This window comes from Lissotriton helveticus, chromosome 11 (assembly GCF_964261635.1).
Source record: "Lissotriton helveticus chromosome 11, aLisHel1.1, whole genome shotgun sequence".
NCBI lineage: Eukaryota > Metazoa > Chordata > Amphibia > Caudata > Salamandridae > Lissotriton > Lissotriton helveticus.
In genome coordinates this window covers 642,943,913-642,966,613 of record NC_136072.1, presented here as the reverse complement: position 1 = coordinate 642,966,613, position 22,701 = coordinate 642,943,913, and the positions used below count along the sequence as shown (strand labels likewise).

The 22,701-nt window shown below is 41.6% G+C and overlaps 1 protein-coding gene across 1 annotated transcript in view; it reads right to left on the bottom strand.

The window, feature by feature from the left end:
- The window catches only part of PLEKHA2 (pleckstrin homology domain containing A2), a 662,181-nt gene that overhangs the window by 209,188 nt on the left and 430,292 nt on the right, over positions 1-22,701 (bottom strand). Inside the window, exon 4 of the mRNA XM_078666480.1 lies at positions 21,306-21,362. Coding sequence (XP_078522606.1) covers positions 21,306-21,362 — 57 coding nt within the window. The remainder of the gene's footprint in view (positions 1-21,305; positions 21,363-22,701) is intronic.

The window sequence follows — 22,701 nt, the reverse complement described above, 5'->3', positions numbered from 1 at the left end:
CAAATAAGGAAGATGTTGTAGCTGAAGACAAAAATGAAGAGCTTGAAATAATTTTCTGAAACACAGGCGGTTGGGTTCAGTACTTGGTTTGATATTTAAAGAGTTGCATTGGTTACTTGACCGTCTGTTAACAGCTGATTGAGTGCTAGGGAAGTCCTGCATTTGATGTTTCCAAATGAAGAGCATTCATACTCATGAACCATCTAGTCACAGCTAGAGGGTTGAGGCAAGAACAGTCCGCACCTATCAATATAAGTAATGCACGGGAAATAGGTACTGGTACAAGGAACCAAGGAGCACACCCCTCTCTACTCCATATTTTGAAGGAAACTCCAAATCAATAAAGAACTCAAATTGATTCAGCACACAGTGATCAACAAAAGGCACAAAGTGATACAACACACAACAATAATATTTGTAGAGTTCATGGGAGGACAGTCTTTATGTACACATCCAAGAACTTCTAATTCGATATTTTTTCTTTTTTCAAAAAAGTTCTTTATTAGACTTTTCTTCATACACAGACAGGTTGGTCAACCAAAATCCAGTAGCCTGTGTGTTGTACCACTTTGTGCCTTTTGTTGATCACTGTGTGATGAACTGCTTTGTGTTCTTCACTCATGAACCATGTTTGAGCACAAGAGCAAGGAATCAGATTATCCAGATTAGGTGGTGTCTTTCATTGTGGAGCTCTAAAGGTGAGGCTTCGGATTTGAATCTGGTCCTTGATTTATAGTTTAGCGTATTCAAGTCTCTGAAAATTGGGGAGGCATGCTTAAATTATTTTTTGAGGAGATGTGTCTGGCAATGGAATGGAATACATCCTTTGGCAGGGTACGGATCTTCAAGGTCTTATGCTAGTTTTGTACACCCAGAATCCAAGCTGGAAATAGTTAGTTCTTGGTTACCTGTTTTCAGATGAGTTAGATAGAGCTGGTTAAAACTTGAAATTATGGGCCAAGTCAATGGTACCAAAAGGGTTATCAGAAAGATTAGAATGTTCTCTGCCTAGAGCAGGATTTTCCAAAGTTTATCCTGGCGGGCCGGATCCATTCCAGATTTTTAGTTTAACCACATTTAGATAAATGTAATTATCTTAAACATCTAGCATGGATCCGGCCCTCCAGGACTGACTTTGGAGAACCCTGGCCTAGAGTAAAACCCAGGCGGTGGTTAGGTTCAATTAATGTACTGATGCATTTGTTTGCTGTAACATATACGAATTTATCTGCATTTGTATGCACTTTGGTGGCTTATAGTATTAAAGAGATCATTTTTTGTTCCCCAAAAAGTTGGAGTTTTCTTTGCGATTAAAGTAGATTTGAGAACTTTTAATGCTAAAGGCATACTAATCATCCTAAGCTTTTTATATTCTAGGGGCAGAGACATTTACAAGCTGTATGTTAATTCTACGCACGTGTATTTAGAGGCAAATAATTGCTCTTCAGCTATAATGGTCTCCTGTAAACCAGAAGGTGTTGATCTAGACAAAAAACCATTACATATGCATGAGGTGTGATGTGCTTCTAGAACAGTTATGTGGAAATGGAAATCTGCATAGGGATAGTACACCGTTGTGCAAACTGCAGTGATTTTGTATCTGATTTGTATATCAGTGCAAAAAACTGTGAATAATGTGTACAGTTTACTAGGCCTGGGTAGAATTTAAATTACTCTGGAGCAATTTCGGGAATCACTACATAGACAAAAGGTCTTGTTTGCATCTTCTTAATTCCCACATTCAGTTATAGATTTATTCTAGGGATGATCATTCACTGAACCCTACTTTATTTTGAAATGAAAAAGGTGATACCATTACACTCTAGTGGGTGTAAACACTCAATGCTATGCAGCACCAAATTAAAATAGCAAATACCTAACAGGACAGCAATAGTAAAAAAAAAAAAAAGAAGAAAATATATATTTTACATTGATAAAATATACTAGGAAAGACTAATAAAAGGAATATTTCAGAAAGGTGTGCTACATTTCAAACGATGCTACGACATACTTTTACAACGCATTTTTTACATCGCACATTCATTTACAACGCATGCATTTACTAAAGAAAAACTCATCTTAAAAGTAAGTCCTTGTAAATTATTTACCTTAGTTAAGTTTAAAATAAACATCACGCGAGGCTCGTCTGTCTTACTTTTAGAAAAAAATAATAATAACTCAAGTATATTAACCAAAACCGGAACACCATGCGATATAATTGTTTTGATAAGTATAAGGCTGAGCCGATTTGAAAGGTAAACAGTAAAATGCCCTTCCTGCTGTGTCTAAAAGTGCCAATATAATGTTTCTGAGAGAATGTTCCAAAGCTTAGTGGAATGTTTACAGACTATCTTTTTTTCGAAGGTGTGCTGTACAGTATTGCACTGGATAAAAAATTGCATTTTAAGCGGAAGCATGACCTGCACAAAAATGTAATATTTTACCCGTTAAAAATTATAGATCCACATCGAATGAAATATTTCTTCATCTCTTCTCTTCAGTGATATTTTGTAAGCAGTTAAAAAAGGAGAGGTTCAAAAGCGATCTAAGAAATACACAGCAGAGAATCCCATAATGCCTAAGAATACATGTAACCGGAAGCCTCGTCACGATGTGAGATTTACATATTCAACAGAATATCCTCAGAAGCCAAGAGGTCACAACCCTGCACAAAAAAACACATAAACACGATTTCTGACTGGAACGGTCCATTTCAAACTAACCTCAATACATACTGCAATAAAAATCTAATTTAAAATGCATGTGCATCGCACGCATTGTTACAGTATGCATTGTAAACTTAAATTGCTTTGTGCACCTGGGAAACTCCAAAGGCTTTGACAAATGGGACTTAATTGGCATTTCTCACGTTAGGAGCAAAGAGGGCGTGAAGCCTTTTGACACCCTCCAACGCCAGTATGCACTGGCAGACTCGGAGCATTTTCGATACCTGCAAGTTCGACAAGCATTGCAAGCAGTGTTGCCCCGTGACTCCTCTCCACCAGATTTCTCCCCACTGGAAGACAGGCTACTAGATGGCCATTTACCTGAAAGAGCTTTCTCCCTAACTTACCGAAAACCCATTAACAACATGGAAGACCCCCTGCTGTCAATACGATGGGCTGGAGAAGGCATCGAATTAGATGATGCAAACTGGCAAACGGCGGTCTCTTCCCCCAAAACTGTTGCTATCCCAGTGCGTCTCTGCCTGGATGCAGCTAAAGATCATACAGAGAATTTACATAACAGGAACCCACGATCACCGACTGGAAAAAGACCTTGATTGGTGTATGCTAAGGGAAAAGACAGTGTACAGGGCCTGGGGCTGCCCCCGAAAATGGTCCAAGATATGGGCCCCATGGAATGAATACTGTGGCAATATATGTACTCTTCCCCGTAATTTTGACTGTGATAATCCCCCCTCCCTGTGATTTCCAATGCATTATCCTACTGTACCTGTTTGTATATTTGATTTAATTGCAATCCCTCCTATTGCCATTTGTGGAACTGTACCTATATGTCGAGTCTTTTTATTAAAAAGATTTATAAAAAGGAAAAAAAAAGAAAATGAATGTTGTATATTTGATTCCTAACTAATCACTGATAACCATTTAGAAAGAGTAGGACCTGTCACAACATGACTTACAACATTAATGTGAAAGACTCACCTGGATAGGCAAACCATTGACTTTCTGTTTTTGTTTGTTTTAACCAATATAAATCCCCCTCAGCCGAATAGGCCTCGACCACTGCTACAACTAGAATGGGGATGTACAAGGTGGACGCCATCTTGGTTTCAGCACACCAACGAAAATCTCTTTCTTAACTGTTTACATACCTGCCAACTTGAACAAAAATGTGCCAGTGTGAGTAGGGGGCAGGCAGTGGTATAATATAGGGCCCCGCAGCCAATGTAGTGCAGGGGACCCCGTCCTGCAGGGTGCCTCTCAGCACAGTACTTTAACTCCTGATTAAATCCAGAGTGGGGGCCCTTCTATGTACCTTGCAGGGGGACCCCTCAAGTTTTGTTATGGCACTGGGGGCGGGGCCTACAAGGGGATGACCACATGCCGATAAGTATCTAAAAATTACTTTTGTCCACACCTTGCCCCCAAGCCCCCTCCTGCAAAACCCCCCAAGAAAGCTTTCTGAGGCTGGTGCCAATGTCCTGGGGTGTTTTCACACCCCTTAATGGACGTCAGCTGTTCAAGGCCTCTGATAAAGAGCAGGAAATCCACTATTTACTGTGGTTTTCTGCTTGTTTTTCTTGCCACCAAGTGTTATTGGGTCCCCACTTGGTGATTGTGTAATGGGAGCCAATATTGTGTGTTACACAGTGGCACCGTGTGAGGTGGCAGGTCTCTGTTTTTTCCTTCACGGCTCCAAGAAGCCACTTGTGGTTCATGCGCACCTCAGAAACAAAGGAGATGTGGCACAACAGCCAGAGCTGTCGACTATGGAGCTGGGAAACCAGGTTCGAGTCTGGCATCAGTTCAACATCCTGTGATTCTGGGCAAATCATTTCATACCCCTTGCCTACCAAACATGAAGGTGTCCTTGTGTAATGTAACTGGTGCTCATGTAAAGCGCTCTAATCGTTTCGAGTCGAGTTTGCACTATATAAAACTGCACAGATTAAAAAAAAGAGTATACATTGGTTCTGTCCCCTAATGCCAAGAATCAGCCAACAGAGTTCGCAGCATTTCCACAGGGAAGTGATGTTGATATTTCCACTGCTCCCTGGTTCGTTCACTGACCGTGCCAGCACTCAGGTGCAGCAAGATCATGTCTGGGTGCCCAAAGTATGCAGATAATATCCACTATTAGGCTAGGGCCTGTAGTACCATTCGTCAACCATCATTACACATAAGGCACAAAATACCGTTACCATTATGTAAAGACCTACATTTTACGAGGTAAAGGCACCTTTGTGCAATTGTTGCACATAGTATGCCAACAAACTACCAGCAGTATGCCAGGGCCAGCATTTTGTCATGGACTGTCATCATAATGCCATGAATGCCCACAGCATGAAAAGAAATACCACCATTATTACCAGGCCCCACATCATACATACATAAATGCATGTACACACACAAACACACATACACACACTTGCACACACAAAAGCACACATAAAACACTCAAGCATACCCACCCAGCTTTTGAGAGTTTTCTTAACCTCCACTAACTTCTACTGGTGTCCACTCTAGCTCCCCCACTCGACCTTGCAAGTAGGCTCTCTGACATGGCCTGCCTTACATAACAACTAAAGTATGAAGGACAGTCAGTGGTTAATTTGTAAAAAAAATAAGTGCTGGGGCTCGCGTCAGCAGGCAGCTTGCACCAGTCCACATCTCCTGTTAGCGCTGCCTCAAACAGAACCAACTACTAACCACGAAAGTGGGGAGAGGATGTGGCGCCAGAGCTGCCGACTTTGGAGCAGGTTCGAGTCTCGGCAGTCGGCTCAACATCCTGTGATCCTGGGAAAATCACTTAATCTCCCCTTAAATTAACGTGTCCTTAACTGGTGCTCATGAAAAGCGCTGGTGTTGATGATTAAGTGCCCGTGCTGAGCACAGGATACCACTGGCTCAAATTAAGCACTGCACAGTAAAGGGCCTAAGGGGACCTTGTGCTGTCATTTGCAAAGTCAGTGTGGCACAAGCCAGTCATTGGCTTTGCTACACTAACATACAGATCTCGTAGTTGTGTTCTCAAGTGCCACCTCTCTAACAAGCCACTGTGATCAAAGCTATAAACCCCCATAGCATGCATGTCTGATGGGTTGAGGGTTGGTCTGCGATCCCAACATACGTGCCCCTGTCACTCTAAGGGTCTCTCAGACCTGCATCAAATGCAACACTGAAAAGGTTTAGGGAACCCTCAGTGTGATGGGGAAATCGAGGTGAGGCAGTACATAAACGCCAAAATGTATATATTTTTTGTTGGTCAGTGTTCCTCTTCAGATCAGTAAGTTTAATTACGTTACATTTAGGTATATTTGTGCAAGTACTCACAATACAGAAATAGTTTAATTGCTCCCTCTGAAATATGTAGTACATCATGGGACGTTTGCTTTTTGAAGTATTAATAAATATTTACTCAATTTTCATAGTGAGTCCCTTTCATTTTAACTTGCAACAGTTATTTAATTCGAACTTTTTTTTATCAGTGCATGTAATGAACACCGTTACAAACCACTCCCACCACCCACTTACAACTGTGCAGTCACCTGTGGCCTCAATGCACAACGACTTTAATTGGTAACAAAAGTTCAGAGCTCGTGGCTGTCTGAGTGCCCGTTTTACTTCATATTCATTTTCTTTCCTTGTGGGTTGCTTCTGAGCAGCCACATCATAAAATAAGCCAACAGAGCACATCTTAAAATAGGTCGTTGAAGAAGGGCATGTGAGAGATGACTAATTTCTGAGTTTCACTTCTCCACCATCTGGTGTATGTTTAAGGAAATGATGTGGACTGGACTGGTATGTCAGTTGTAGTTTCACTATCCTGTTCATGCTGTTAGGTTCATTTTAGTGACGGCTGGGGCAACTGATAGGCTGATTTCACTTTAATCATTTTATTTCCTATTTCTTTCCCCAGGATTGTGTTCTCCTTTCCAGGAAGGCAGTTGAGTGATATGGTGTTAATTATTCAACAGTGTCTGTGCCTGGTGGTGGGTAGGCAGGATTTCTATATCCATGGAATGTGATGCAGATCAGTCTGAAAGACCACATCAGCAACATTTGGTCGAATCCAAGTTCCAAGCAGACCTTTGTGATTGGCTGGTACTGAGTGATGGGTGCTATGGCAGCGCAGCCAGGGCACAGATGTTAATTCCACATTTGTAAAGCGCAATACTAACACCCCTGAGGGTATCCAGGCACTGGGGGGCATCGAGGAGATTAAGGAAGGTATTACCCAGAGCCACATGATGCTGAGCTGAGCTGTGGCCGGTTACAGGGACCAAACCATGTGCCCGGCGCTCTAGAGCCAGTGCTCTAGCCGCTGCGCCACACCTCTTCCCCCCTGTTGTTTTCAGGGTGGGGATAAACTGTAAATGGCGTATGTTGGGGTTAGAGTGAGGTTAGGGTGCCAAGGGTGCCCTGGGTTTAAACCGGTCTGGATTGCTTGTGGTCCCGTTTAGACAAGACTTGGCATGGCCCTTTGGAAAGGCCAAGGATAATCTGCATAAGACTGGTGTCTGGCTGAAGTGGCATTGTGGGTGAAAAGTAAAGAGCTGGAATGCAGCAAGACCAACTGACAGAAGCTTAAGAACCGCACGTAGTGTTCATGCAACAGTAAAAGATACCAGAAAGGTCTTGAATATAAATGCCTTTTGGTCCACAGTTTTGCTTAGCTTTAAAAGTTACAGAGACTTTATAAAAGAAAAGAGTTTAAAGGGACATTTGAAGGCATGGCGAAGAGTTGCATTCAGTGCCCTACTTTTACAATATGTACAAAAATGCGGCAGTTGCTGTTCTCAGGAACCTCACAAGTCCACGTGCATCTGCAGACAAGTACATTTATGGCGGAAACACAGTCTACTGCACATCCTGCTCACAAGGACAGCAGACCACAGTAAATAACGTCAGAAAACCGCCAGAACCCCGTAGCTGCCCTTCTGCCCTGCTCAGTCATCCTGTCCAATGCAAGAGGTTTCACAAATTCTACAGGATGATCAATGTTGCACTTGGCACACTGTTGCACCCGACAGGTTTGTGGTTGGAACCAGTGCTTTAAATGGGCCGGTACTGTCCGGTACTCAGTACCTGCACTTCTTTGATTTGAGAGGGAGAGTACCAGCACTTCTCAGCACTGCTGCTCTACATTTAAAAGGAGATTACTGGCACTTCTCAAGAGCAAAGGGGTACTCTAAGTATTGAGTACCTGCACTTCTAGATTTCAATTTAAAACACTGGTTGGAACACTGCAAATCAAATAGGGACTACAGACGGTACAGCCCAAGTTACCTGACTTTACCGTACCTCAGAGGGGCTGATTATAAGGTGGGTGGAGTGGTAAGAGGGGGTTTTACCCTAATATTGTAAGTGTTGCACAGGTTATGAATCTGCACCCATTGTCTTCCTGTGTGTTTCCATGCACAGAGTCAAATAGCTGCAATCAGGAAGACACGTGGGAGTGTGTCTGGTATATCTGCCAGGAAACTCAAGAGCACGTGCAGGGGAGGATTCACAAGCCCCAGCCAGTGACTCTAGTCCTGGTCACTTTAGCCTCCCGCCTTTGCAATTAATCATTCAATCAATCAGTAATCTTATAAAGCGCACTACTCACCCGTGAGGGTCGCAAGGTGCTGGGTAGGGGGGTGGATCGGGGTGGGGGATCCGTCTTTCAATCAAAGAGACAGGTCTTAGGGTCCTTCCTCATAACCTGCACAACTCATAAATGGGCCCACAATTAGTTGGGGCCACACCAATGCACTGATTATAAGTGGGTTGGATTTATCTTTTTAGCTGAGACATTTTGTGTAGCTATCAAATTTTAAATTTAATTGGTAAGATGTAAAATGTTTTTATCCTTTTCTTTTTGCGAAAAACTTTTATGGCTGCTACAAAGTTTTTCATTGAACTAACTAAAGTGGGTCGGATATTTTTTGAGCCGTGAACAAATCCCTCTTTGCGGATAGTATGATTTATGAGCGGTTTAGAACTTACCACACCTGGTAACTACTGGGAGCGATAAAGAGCGCACGCACACAATTTTCCCAGGTAGATATCAGCACGTGAAATAATGCAATAATTGCACTCCTCAACATGTATAACATGAAATGAGACCTGTTATGTTTAGAATGTGCACCAGCACAGCAGTCCTGGCTCCTACAGCTGCTGGAACCAATTGACATGGGTGCACTCAAGAGCCAACCAGAATACATTAAGGAGTAATATTCTGTGCACCCAACACCATTTCCAGAAAAGAAATGCTAAGCTAAGCAAAATAAATGATACATATGAAGTACTGAAGACCACATTGCAACATAGTCCCTCTGCACGGCTGCACCTGCACATAATTAGTAAATCAGGGTTCAGCAGCTGTTCAGCACATTGCTGCGGTTTACCAGGGAATTGTGGTTAATGCAGATGATCCCCAAAAACTCGAACCACCCCTTAATTTATTTCAGAGCAATACAGGCAATTGCACCCTGAGGCAGCCTAGCATCTGAGCCAAAGCAACCACAGGCATTCATCTACAGTTCTGGATGAAAACACGAACTTTGCACTTCTATGTATTTGAAAAAGGCCAATGGTTTCAGGGTTGATGGTGATATTTCACATTTCTTTATGTTTTCAGCAGAAATGAAACATACACAGCAGTAGGCTTAAGACAAACTGGTCACAATATTTAAAGTGTCCTAAATCGTAATAGAAGTTCCACTAACTACAAGAATTAAGTCCCATCCAATCATTTTTTTAAACTATCCAGATGACAGGATTCACAACGAGAAACTGAGTTCACGTTTTCCATATAACGTTTATTTAATTAATATATGGAACACTTTCATTATTCACTATTAGTGTATTAAGAAAATGTAGGACACTTAGGGCCTGATTCACAAAAGTAAGCTTACACTTTTGTGTAAGTTTACATTTGTTTTGGATTTTACAAAATTGCAATTTAAGAGTAAGTTTACGAATGCGCTAAAAGATAGGCATATTTTGGAGCCTCCACAGTCCTAAAGTTACTATTCAAAATACAGTTTTGTGAATTCCATAACAAATGTAAACTTACGTAAAAGTGCACGTTTACGTTTGTGAATCGGGCTCTTACTGGCATGGGATAATTGGTATCAGCTTTGGTAAGTAAAAATCTTTTTCAATATATGTTGTGTGTGCGCTTGTGGGTAAGAGTGTGTTTGCATGTGCGTTTGACTGAAAGTGAGTGAGAGCCAGTGGCAGGTAGTGAGTGATATTGTGTGAGATTGAGCCCCATATTTACTATTCTTTGATGCAAGGCACCGCTGTATCAAAGTTGTTGCGCCATCTACTCTCAACTGGAAAGAGAAAAAATACACCGTACGCGCTAAGATATGGTGTACTTTTTCTCCCTCCTCGCGTTGGCACACTTTGGCAGCCAAGCACAAAAGCACACACACTTGCGCCAGAGTGCAAGTGTGTGTGTGTTCTCTGAAGCATAGGCTTTGTAATGGAAGAGGCCCCTTCCAGGACAAAAACTGTGATTTAAGGTTTTTCACACTTTGTGTGTGTGCTCTGCAGTGCAACACACAAGCAAATTTAGGAAAACGAGGAGAAATTAAAACATTTCTCCTTGTTATGTATGCCTCAAGGAAGTATAAGATGTTGGTGCAAATTCTACATACCAATGTTTGTAGATAGGGAAATGAGTCAAAACCCATGGGTGGTTGCCCCGGAACTCCCAAATACGATGCTAGGTAATGCAAAGCAGCACATAGCACAACTTTGCATTACTTTGGGATGCTCTCAGGATTTGCATTGGATACTAAATCCCACCTTAACACTGCCCTGGTTTGCATTACAAAAGCACTGCAAACCAGGAACAGAGCTTTTGTAAACCTGGGCCTGAGTGTCAGTAACTACGAGTGAGTGAGAAAGAGCGGCATTAAGAGTGAATGCAAGTGAGAGAGAATATATGAGAATGAGTCTTATGGGTTGTAAGAGAGTGAATGTGAGAGAGAATGAGTGTGAGTGAGTGTATGTGAGTGTCAGCAAGAACATGATGTAATGTGTGTGAGTTTTTTTATTGGCCCTGGCATACCTAACTTAAATATTATCTTATAGAGACACCAAAGACAAAATACTGGTGCTGGCATACTTACAACAAATCTTAATATGACAGACACCTGTGACAAAATAATGACATTGGCACACTGGGGTTAATTCTGGTTGTAAAGGGCAACAAGGGTAAAATACTGGCATACTAGAGGTAATTCAGGGCACCGGTGGAAAAAGACTGACATATTTGAGGAAATTCTTGGTTTATGGGCACCATTGGCAAAATGCTGGTACTAGCACATTGAAGGTAATTCTTGGTATAAAGGGGGACGACCTGGCAAATGGGATGGTGGAAACCATGACAAAATGCTGGACCTGACATACTGAGGTAATTTTTGACAGAGAGAGTCACCTAGGGTATATGGATGGCATAATTTATAATATTATGGTAGTGCAATATTTTTAATCTAAGGGAGCACCCGTTTTATAAGGGGGACACAGGACAAAATGCTGGCCCAGGCACAATGGAGGTAATTATTGGCATAAGGGGCACACATAACACCTATTGAAAACAAATGGTCAACTCTTGGGAACATCAGGTTTCCTTGGCTTGGCACAGCATGAAAAGATTTGAATATTTAATGAGTGCCCTTTCAGCACCTATAGGATTTTAGCAAATTTATATGAAAACTGTGCTCCATTAAACAAAACATTTTTCAACATTTTTTCTGAAGGCAGGGGGAGAAACCCCCTATAAGAGGTATGGCTTACTGACTTTGCTTGTTCACTACAATTTAGGGCCTAACCGCTAGAGAGGTTGACCTCAAAGCTGGGGAACCGGGTTTGAGCCTTGGCAAGGACGCTCAACATCCTGTGATTCTTGGCAAATCACTTAAAAAGGAATGTGTCTGTCTGTAATGTAACTGCTGCTTATGTAAAGCGCTCTGATACCTTCGGGCTAAGTTTGCGCTATATAAAACGCTAAAAACAAAAGTATTATGCCCAGACCTTTCAAAAATGAAGTCACCACCATATTATAGATGGTATATAAAAAAGAGGTATGTCTTTATTATGCTCTTATAATATTCATACAGTTAATATGGCACTTCAGCAATGTCAACTGTTGTGATGTTGAGGTCATGTAAGTTGTCTTCCTGGAAAAAATCAGAGTCAAGGTCACATGATGTCACTTTCGCGCCCTCAGGCATTTTGGTGAATCAACGGCCATGGTAGCGGGTCAAGCAGTCCATAGCTTATGTAAGGCGGTGGTTTAGGAGTCTCCAGCCTTTTCAATACTGAGAGCTATTTTTGATCAGTGAAAGCCATCAGGAGTTACTACCAAACATATGGATTAAATAAAGGTACATAAAGAGACAGAGTGAGTAAAGAGAGGGAGGAAGCATGAAAAGAGAGACAGGAAGCAGAGGAAGACATGGCAGCAGGAGAGAAGAAAAGGAAGAAAGGAAAGTAAGATACAATTGAATGAAAGACAAAAATGAAGGATGGAAAGAAGCATAAATGAGGAACAGATAGAAGAACAAAGGAGAGAAGAAAAAAGGATAAAGGGGAGATGAAAAGGAAAGAAGGAGATGCTGAACAAAGGAGCAAAGGAAGGAAAGCAGGAACAAAGAGATGATAAGAAAAGGAAAAGAAACAAATGAAAAGATGAATGATGAAAAGAAAGGAAAGAAGGAAAGCAAAGAAGGACGTAGGTAGATTGTGTAAAGAAAGGGAAAAGAAATGAATGAGTGAAGAGTAGAAGGAAAGGAAAGAAGCAACAAAGCAGAGAAAAGGGGAAAGTAGGCAAGACAGAGACAAGGACAGAGGAAGGGAACAATTGCAAAAAGGAAAGAAGAAGAGGAATTAAGAAATGGAGGTAAGAAGGAAAGAAGCAAAGAGAAACAGAGACTGCAAGCAAGGAACAAAGGAGAGAACAAAACATCCAAGGAAAGTGGCAAACAGAAAAAGTTAAAACAGAAGGGGAGGGAGAGAACAAATATACAGCAAGGTGAGAAAGAAAGAAAGACATTTAAATGTAGTGGTACCTTAAATATTGTATATAGGTGAATAACCCTCCGGTTAGTTTACTACCATTGACTGTAATGGAATAAACTTATGACTGAGTATTATGAGAAATAGCCATTCCGATGCGGTCATAACCATGTGTGACCATTACCAAAAAGCCTTTACCACGCATATGCCTTTAGCATGTATGCCTTTACCACAAATTTCGGTATAAAGGAATGCATGATAAAAACATGTGCATGGTGGGCTTAGGATTAATGTTTAGGGTTGGGTTTTAGGTTTAGAGTTTAGATTTTTGGGATAGATTTTAGGCTTTTTTTCGTCTACTTTCCATGGCTTAGGGATGGTGTTGGTTAGTGTTCCTAGGTTTTAGAACTCAGGGCATGTGTTTGTTTCGTCCATATAGACGTCTTTAGCCCAATTTGTATCATCAAGGGAGTCAAGACATGTAGTGAAGGGTCAGCTTTGTGCTTTTCTAAAATAACCACGATGACCCTGGCGAGACTGGGGAAATTTACTCATCAGATTAGGATTGCTCTAAAGGCTGCAAATGAATACAATTAAACCATGGTGTCGAGCACGGCAAAACCAGGGGGACAAAGCAGCCTGGCCCCAAACAAGCACTGAGCCCTGCACCCTCTTATCCCTCCTATTGAGACTGCACCATATTATGGCTCTCCATGGAAGGGCCAAGGAGATTGGCTTACGTATTGCTGAAGTTTCTGAGGCACCCCAAGGTACACTGAGGTGCCTCAGAAACTTTGTGCAAGGACACATGACAATGACCACCGGCGCTGGCCATTTGAGTGGGCGCTGTGGTGAGGGGGGGTGGCATATCAACCACATTTTATCTGAAGCTCCACTACTTTTACTGTGACCACTCTTTTATCCGCTCGCTTTTAAGTGTTTTACTGTAATGCTTTTAAATAATTGTACAGTTAACAAAATGTGGTGGTACCTTAAATAATGTATATTTGTATGTAGGTTAATAACCCTCAGGTTAGTTTACTACCATTGACTGTAATGGAATAAACTTATGACTGAGATTTATGGGAAATAGTCATTGCAAGGCAGTCATAACCACGTGTGACCATTACCACAAAGCCTTTGCCACACATATGCCTTAAGCATGCATGCCTTTACCACAAATTTCATTGTAAAGGAATGAATGATAAAAACATATGCGTGGTGGGCTTAGGATTAATATTTAGAGTTGGGTTTTAGGTTTAGTTTTTAGGGCTAGGTTTTAGGCTTTTTTCTGCTACTTTCCATGGCTTAGAGATGGTGTGGGTTAGTGTTTCTGGGTTTTAGAACTCAGGGCATGTGTTTGTTACGTCCATATAGATGTCTTTAGCCCTGTTTGACACTTAAAGCAAGAGTTTTGAGGCTTTGCTAGGGTAGGCAAACACTATATCAATGTTACAATGTAGTACAAGGTATAACACAGAATGAGCACGTATTAAATATGGCCCAAGTCATGTGTTTATTTGTGGAAAGAAGGGGCTAATTCCCCCACGCATTGAAGAGGGAAGGAGTATTTTAACGTGGGCAGCGAGCTGCCTCAGCCCTTTAGAATAAGTGACAGGCAGGCAAAGGTGCGCTGCGGTGCAGGGGGCAGGACGAGGAGAGCTGAGGGAGAGGGCTGTGTGGCAGGTCAGGTGCTCACCGGCTCCCTCTGCTGCCACTGCTCTTCCTGGGAAAGAGCCATTGCGTTTCAGCAATTTGGAAAACCTTTGCATTTTCAGACATATCCTGGTTGTTGAAGATTGGCTCATGTGTGTGCTGCAGGTCGCCCATTGGTTACTGTTGGGCAAATCACAGTCAGCGTGTGTATGTGTAGTTTATGACAGGACAGCCATCAGCTTTCACGGTGATGGTAATGACACACGCGTAGTACAGAGGGCGTGGTGAAGGACCATGTGGTAATTACATGTGTGGTTCCATCAAACAGCCGAGATTTATTGCCAGCAGATTATTACATTCGTTGAGAGAATACTTTTTCAGAGTGGTTTTCAAAGAGATTTACAAAACATGTGGGGCCTCATTTACAATACTTTGACGCACAACAGTGCAGCTGCGCTGCAGTGCATCAAAAGAAAAGTACAGGAATGTGCAATATCTACAAGACACTATTTATCAACTAAAAGTGCCTACAAGGGATATTATTTGAACATCAATTGTATTTCTTTAGATGTTGATGAATGCCCTCAGATGGCGATGAATAAATCTTTAGAACAGAAGAAACAAAGTAGGGTGTATTCCTTTTTTTGTATGAGTTTATATTTTTATCCCGTAAATCTCGTAAATACATGAGTGATGGAGACTGAAGATTATACACTAATTAATCCCCATCACCGATGTAATAAAGCCCATTTCAAATTCAATCCTGATGAAAACAGCCTGTACATTGGGCATAGTTTTCATAAACCTATAGGTTCATTAGTAGAATAGAAAAATGGGTTGACGTGTCAATGTATTGATCTTTTGCATAAGACAATCTTTGGGACACTGCAATTCCTATGAAGAATACAGAGCTTTTGGTGAAATTTCAGTCAGTAGTCTTATTGATGGTTATTGGCTGAAACAATTCAACTCTATTTGTTCAAAGCATATTCTCACCAGCGTGTTGTGAAAACAATCTCTGTATCGAGTGATTTCAAAATATATTAATTCTTTTAGAAAGTCACCCTCGATTGACGTTTCTACATGGCGTATCGTCTGAGTCTGGCTGCCCACAGTCAGACCAGAAGCATTCGGTTTGACTGTGGGCAGCCAGATGCGGACGATATAATAACCCTTATAGGCACTTTTACTTGAAACAGTATATCATCCAAGCCCACAAGGGTATATGGGTTAATTCAATCTTTATTAAAGTATCAACAAGATACGGCACATTCCTGTACTTTACCCCTGCGCTGGCGCACAGTGGGCTCCCATGTGCCAACATATGCACCCTTGTGCCATGGTGCAAGGGTGTCTGAGTTGTAGAAGTGATTGTTTTTGTGCAGGAAGGGACATATTACTGCACAAAAACAATCGCAAGAGATGTTTTACTCTTTCTATGTGTGCTGGAGAACGCAGCATACTGGGAAAAAGGAAAAACGAGGCATTTCTCTTTGTTGTGGCCTCCCTTACACCTTCACTGGGTCGGTGTAGGAATCTGACACATTCCCAGGTTTACAAAACCTTGTAAATCTAAACGTGGGAATGCGTCAGGTTCCATGGAGGTTGCGTGGGAACAGCAAAACACACAAGATGATGGACGGAATGTTTCACAATGGCAAAACATTCACCCCCAGTCACAGATCTGGGTTTAATCCATCGTTATTTTGCTCACCAAGCCACCCCAGTACAGACATGGCCATATGTTGTGTGGAACACCCACAGCAAGACCCACAGAACGCCCCTTTCACGCAGAGCAATGTGTAAAAGTGGGCCATATTTACAAGGTCATGAAGAGCCACATAGGGTGGCTTTACGTGGACTTGTAGCTATGAGCAGGCACACTGCACCACTGGTGCGTCAAAAAAAGTGTTGCACTGATGGTGCAAAGGGCTTGTAAATAAGCCCCCTGGTTAGAGGCATTTATTTATTTTTAGGCTTCTTAGCAAGAAACACGCTTGTTTAGTTAATAAGAGGCTAGGTTGTATGTTATATTGCACAGCGCACTAATCACCTGAGAGGGTATTCAGCTCCTCCATGCCCAGCCCAGCGGCACAGAACCAAGCCCATGGTGATTTTAGGTACAGCATTCTTAGGCAGTGGAATACTTCCAAACTCCAAGACTTGAGCTGCTAGAAATCCTCGTGCAAGCTACTGGTAGCTCGGGGTCGACGTCTTGGAGAATCCTGGGTTAATCAGAGCTCAACAACTCATGAAATAACTCCCAAGGATATGAGTGGCCATCCAGTGATTAACTTATGCAAATAATTACTTTATTCTACATACAACAGGCACAATATACTGCATACATCCATAGAGCATAATACTTGGTGGAAATTGTAATGCAACCGGAACTCGACAGATCGTGCTTCACAAACAGTGGCATACCACAGGCCCCTGCGGTGAGGGGAGGGGCCCCTTCAGCACAGTACTCTGGCCTGAGAGCTCCGTATGAAATCCGGAGCGGGCCCCTCCCAGTACCTTGCAGGGGGCCCCACTCAAGTTTCCTTACGCAGGTGCCTCGCAATCTAATAAGTGATTCAGCTTCTGCATTTTCATTGGCTCCGAGGGTAAGTTCATGATCTCTGGGTACAATCGTGTGCTATCACTCTGGGAGGCCACTCACACTTTAATGAAGTAGATCAACACACTATCACCCCTTCTAGGGCAAACAGTTTGAGCTGACAGTTAGTCCCATTCATTAGGCGGGTCACAGACGGTGTGCCGATCATGACCATGGAGCCTCGTTCTGGGCCCATAACTTAGTGGTTTTCAACAAGCACGTGATTGGAATGTGCACCTAGTCCAACAGAACAGCACGAACTGGCAAAATCAATGCCTAGCCTTGGCAGACAGGTGACGTGGTTATTTCTTTTTTCCCATTTTTTATTGCAAGTGCATGCAACTAATATACAAAAGAAAAAGAACGAAGCTGCAGCTTAAACTAAAAATTAAATATGGCATTTGTATGCTTACAATGAAAATGTTCAATTAAAAAAAACTTTCTGCAATGCGGCTGTTTTGGTAGGGATGTTTTTAAACAGCATGCTTTTTTTCCAATTGTGCCACGCAACTCATGTTTTTTTGTAAGAGTCAAGAATAAATCATCACTTAACCAAGCACTCATATCACACGTAGGTACCATGTTCCAATAACATAAACTTCAAAAGGAGTGTTGACAAAATAAATAGCCTACATGTAAAGCTAATATAAAAAATAAAATTAATACAAATGTACACTTTGAACTGGCTTTGTCAGTAAAATTAAAGGAACCACTTTTAAGCGCAGAAGCTTTGTGTAGTCACTCAGAGTGAAGGGAGGGAATGGGGACAATGAGCTGACCTCAATTAAATAAAGATGCTCACAAATTAAATATCCTAAAATTGGATATAAGCACATCACATAATAGTCTCCACAAATAAATTTAAATGAATGCTAACAGGCAATGCTTAAGGGAGAGCCAAGCCAAAAAACTGTCTACCTTCCAAGATAAAGACGTGAATCAATGCTTAAGGCGAGTACAAGAAAACAGAGTTACAGACACTAAAACCCTCGAGGATAATAATCACTGTTTTCAATAGAACCAGAATTTTTTACAAGTTGAAGCAGCAGTTGATTAGCACTCAGAGGCTACATACGTATGAAATGGAAAGTACATCATCCTCTTTTATAGTGGCAGCTCCAGGTTTCGTGGATCCTAGCACGGAATGGCCCATGGTCCCAAAGCAACAACTCACCTTTATCGCCAGAGATTGAGACCCATTGTAACATTTAGTGATTGTTGTTTCTGAACCACAAATATCTGCCTTTTTGTACACTTGAAAGATTGGTGCTCCTGATCCCCGTGCATTGTGATTCGTTGCACAGTTGAGTGATTTATGTCTTTGCATTGCAGCTTTGAGGGATTTATTTCTTTGCATTGCAAGAACAGTGCCCCATTGCACCGTTGAGTGATTTATGTCTTTCTATTGCAAGAACAGTGCCCCATTGCACTGACCAGTGATTTATGTCTTTGCATTGCAAGAACAGTGCCCCATTGCACCGACGAGAGATTTATGTCTTTGCATTGCAAGAACAGTGCCCCATTGCACCGTTGAGTGATTTATGTCTTTGCATTGCAAGAACAGTGTCCCATTGCACCGTTGAGTGATTTATGTCTTTGCATTGCAAGAACAGTGTCCCATTGCACCGTTGAGTGATTTATGTCTTTGCATTGCAAGAACAGTGCCCCATTGCACCATTGAGTGATTTATGTCTTTGCATTGATTTTACCTTTGAGTGATATATTTCTTTGCATTGCAAGAACAGTGCCCTATTGCACCTTTGAGTGATATATGCCTTTTGCGTTGCAAGAACAGTGCCTCATTAGACCGTTGAGTGATTTATGTCTTTGCATTGAAAGAATAGTGCCCTATTGCACCTTTGAGTGATTTATGTATTTGCATTGCGAGAACAGTGCCTTGCAATAACAGTGCCCCATTGCACCTTTGAGTGATTTATGTCTTTGCATTGCAAGAAAAGTGCCCCCCTTAGACATTTGATTGATTGGTGCCTCCGCACCACAAGAACTGTGCATTATTGTGTGATTCAGGTCACTGTATCCCAAAAAAGCTCCCACTGTACCAGTAAGACATCAGTACCCTTGCAGTCCACAAACAGTGACCCGATCAAAGTTTGTGCTCTCTTACTCCAAGCACTGTGCCACGTTTTGCCACTGAGTGTCTGGTGACACTACACCATGAGATATGTGCCCTACTGTGTCATTGAGTGATTGATTGTTCATAATATAACACATAGGCGAGCATGACTCTTACCAATGAGACTTCCTCCAACACTGTGCCTTACCCCTCCCTCTATGACTGGTCTGAGAGGATACTCATGTGACCCCAACCACTTTCATCTTTTTTTGCTGATGAGTGACTTGAGATTTGCTCCAGTGCTTGGAAAGGAGGTAACCTCAATATGTTCTAGACATATCCTAGTCTTCTTGGAGGAAATCCTTAATAACTGCTTTAAGTCAACACTTCCCCTGCGTAACCTGAACAGATGTTTAAGATATAATGTAGTCATCAAACCCAACTGCAGCTTTTGATCAACCAACATCCCAGTTGATGCCATTTCTGTCGCTTAGCAAAGGGAAGCATGTCTTACTTCCACATTCAGTTCCTCCCACACCCGTCTTTCACTTTGGACCCCAAACTCCACTCTTGGCACAGAAATCTACAACTTCTCTCTCACAAAAGATTTAATACAATCCTTTCTAAAGCCACCGGTGAAAAAATGCATCTCTTAATTTAAACGTGCTCAGAAATTATATCTGTAAAAGGGCCTACAACAATCTCCCAAGATTCTGTCCCTCTCCTCAAAATAGGTTGGCTAACCCTCTCTTACTTTGCCAACTACAAATGTCTCCCTCTTCTCCTTCTATAAACTCCCTAAAAAGCATGTACTCAAAAAGCACACTTAACTCTCAAAACAGGCCCCAACCTCACCAAGTCGGGGTACTGCTAACTTCCTTCCACCAAGAACATCCCTTGAATGCCTAATACTGTTTTTACTCAACACTAATCCTCTTAAAACCCTGTCACCTTCAACAGCAGGAAACACAATAACCTGTTCGTTATGATGGCCCCTCTTGGCATAACTGGCTAAGCACTATAAAATTTCATCATACAGCTATCTAACTGATTCTAATCAATCACATGGTCCTCTGACTCATCCCCTGACAGTGGCCATCCCTAAGGCTCAGTGATTGGCACACTCCTTTTCTTTCTTTACTCCATGTCTCTCAATCGGATCATATGATTCTTTGGCTCCTTGTACTACACATACGTTGCGACACCAAAATCATCTTCTCCTTCACACCTCTCATCCCACTTTCATCATCTGAAAAATACAGAAAACAAGATCCGGTGGTCCAGCCTTCTCCTACATCGCTCCTAAAGTGTGGAATGGCCTGCCGCTACCCATAAGAGTTTCCTCCTAATTTTTTTAATTCTGCAAGAAGCTGAAAAACCAGGATTCTTGAGCAGTCCCACTAGGCCCTCTGTGTGGCTAGACTCACACCTACCATGTGATAGTGCGCTCTACAAATCTGCATAACATACCAAAATGACCAACTGCTGCACTGTCATGCACCACTTAAATTAACTGCTTCAAACTTAGTTTAATCAAACTCACGATGATAAAGTTCCCCGCTCAACTTCGCCACTCAACCACTCAGTCTCCATGTATTTTACTTCATGATGTCAACATCCTATTCCCAGCAACCTAAAATTCCAGTGTCTCCTTCTCCTTTCAAGCTCACAAGCAGCTTCCATTCCTCATTCGTACCACCACCCGCTACGACCTACTCAACATATACATGTTGAGTAAACTCCTAAAACCTGGGATGAATAGACATTTCCTCCCTCTCCGATGACCACCCTCAAGTCTCGCCTTCAACCAGGGCTAGACAGGCAGTTCAACCTTTCCCGGCTTCCTCTAACAGTTTTGAATATCTCCTAGATGATCCAGGCATGACCCCATAGTTAATATTGATACATTCAAAGCACAACGCAATCAAAAACATTCTCCGTTATATAACGTTATCTTTATACTATATAAGGAATATTTTGAAAGCTGTTAAAGAAACAATGATACTGTTTCTACAGATAGTAAATGACTGTAATAAGGAAACCGTCAAAACCATTTGTGTAGATAGTGTATGATTTTAATAAGGAAACAAGGATATCTATTTGTACAAATAGAGTATGGGTGTAATAAATAAACCATACTAACCGTTTCTGTAGATAGTGTATGGTTGTACTAAGGGAAGCTTTGTAAGCATTACTATAAATAGGGCGTGATTACAACAGGAACCCATAATAACCCTTTGTATGGGTGGTGCATGATCATAATCCTTACCTTAGATATGTAGGTCAGCTGCAAAGATCCAACGGCTCCAGTTCCATCAGGCAGATTCTGCAAAAGAGTGGCATGTAGTTGAGAAACTCAACAACTATTGCACAATAAATCCAAAGCAAAACTTTATCAGTAATTCTGTCATGTGTAATATGTAGTAAGGGTGAACCAGCCAGAGCATCTCGCTGGCAATTGCATCACTTTGATAAAGTTGCTCACCTCCTACCTTGGGCATTAGAATGTTGAACAGTGGTTGCTGTAGTGTTTGATGTTCAAAAGTATAGCATCTGTGTTATAGTTTTAGATCACATTAGACAGTTTTTATGGTGTCTTCAAAACAGTCACATCTCTTATTGCTGAAAAGATTTATCTTATTGATAAGAGGCTGGGATTTTTTGTATGTAGAGCAGATATTTATCCTAGAGAGCCCTGATTGAGGCATACGTCTAATTCTTACACATTCATACAGACAAACAGCGACACTCAATAATAATCTTATGAAATCCAATGCCTCTTCTTGTCTTCTTGAACGTAAAAAACAATACAAAGAGTGAATTAACAATTGCAAGATATTTCACATCAGAATAAGAAAGAACATTGGGAAAAAGAACCTGGATAGTTGTGTATATTGTGTTCATGCACATTTTAGGCTTGGCCATAAGTTTACATGTTTTGTTTCTCTGCATTTGTATGTCACCATTTATTTGTTTGGGGCAGTTGTGGATTTTGAGGGCGTAGGTTGGAGTATATCTAGACTGGAGTTTGGCCATATATGAAAGAGATAATATATTCATAGCTTAGAACACCATAAAGAGAAGCTTCAATTGTGTGCTAGTCCATAGTGGCTTGGGACCGATTCTTACAGAATTAACACTTGCACGGGATGAGGGCAAAAGCATGAGCACCAAGAGACGGCCATTAAATTGTAAGAATAATGAGCAGGAAATCCATTATAGGCTAGGCAAGAGATCTCTAGAGAGTCAATAATACTTAAAAGAATCAAGTTTTAAATGCTGTTGGATGGTGTTAACAAGTACAGCATCATTACGGCAGAATATTTTTTCAAAATATGAAACTGTTTGTCAGTTACAAAAGATGCATATTTAGGTCTACCCTGAAAACGACAATAATAATATTTAAAGTTACAAGCATTGAGTCCATGGCTTATCAACTGTGACTTGCAGGGTCCAACATTCTTTTACTTTTTGAAGTCGAAAAGGTTTTGACTCCCTTGATTGGGACTTCCTGTGGAATACCTTGCGAAACTTTGGGTTTGGGCCGCGCTTCATACTGTATGTGTGGGCGTTATACGCTGACCCAACCGCACAAGTATGGGTTAATGGCATACTGTCACTGACTTTCCTGATCCAGCGTGGCACAAGACAAGGGTTTCCTTTGC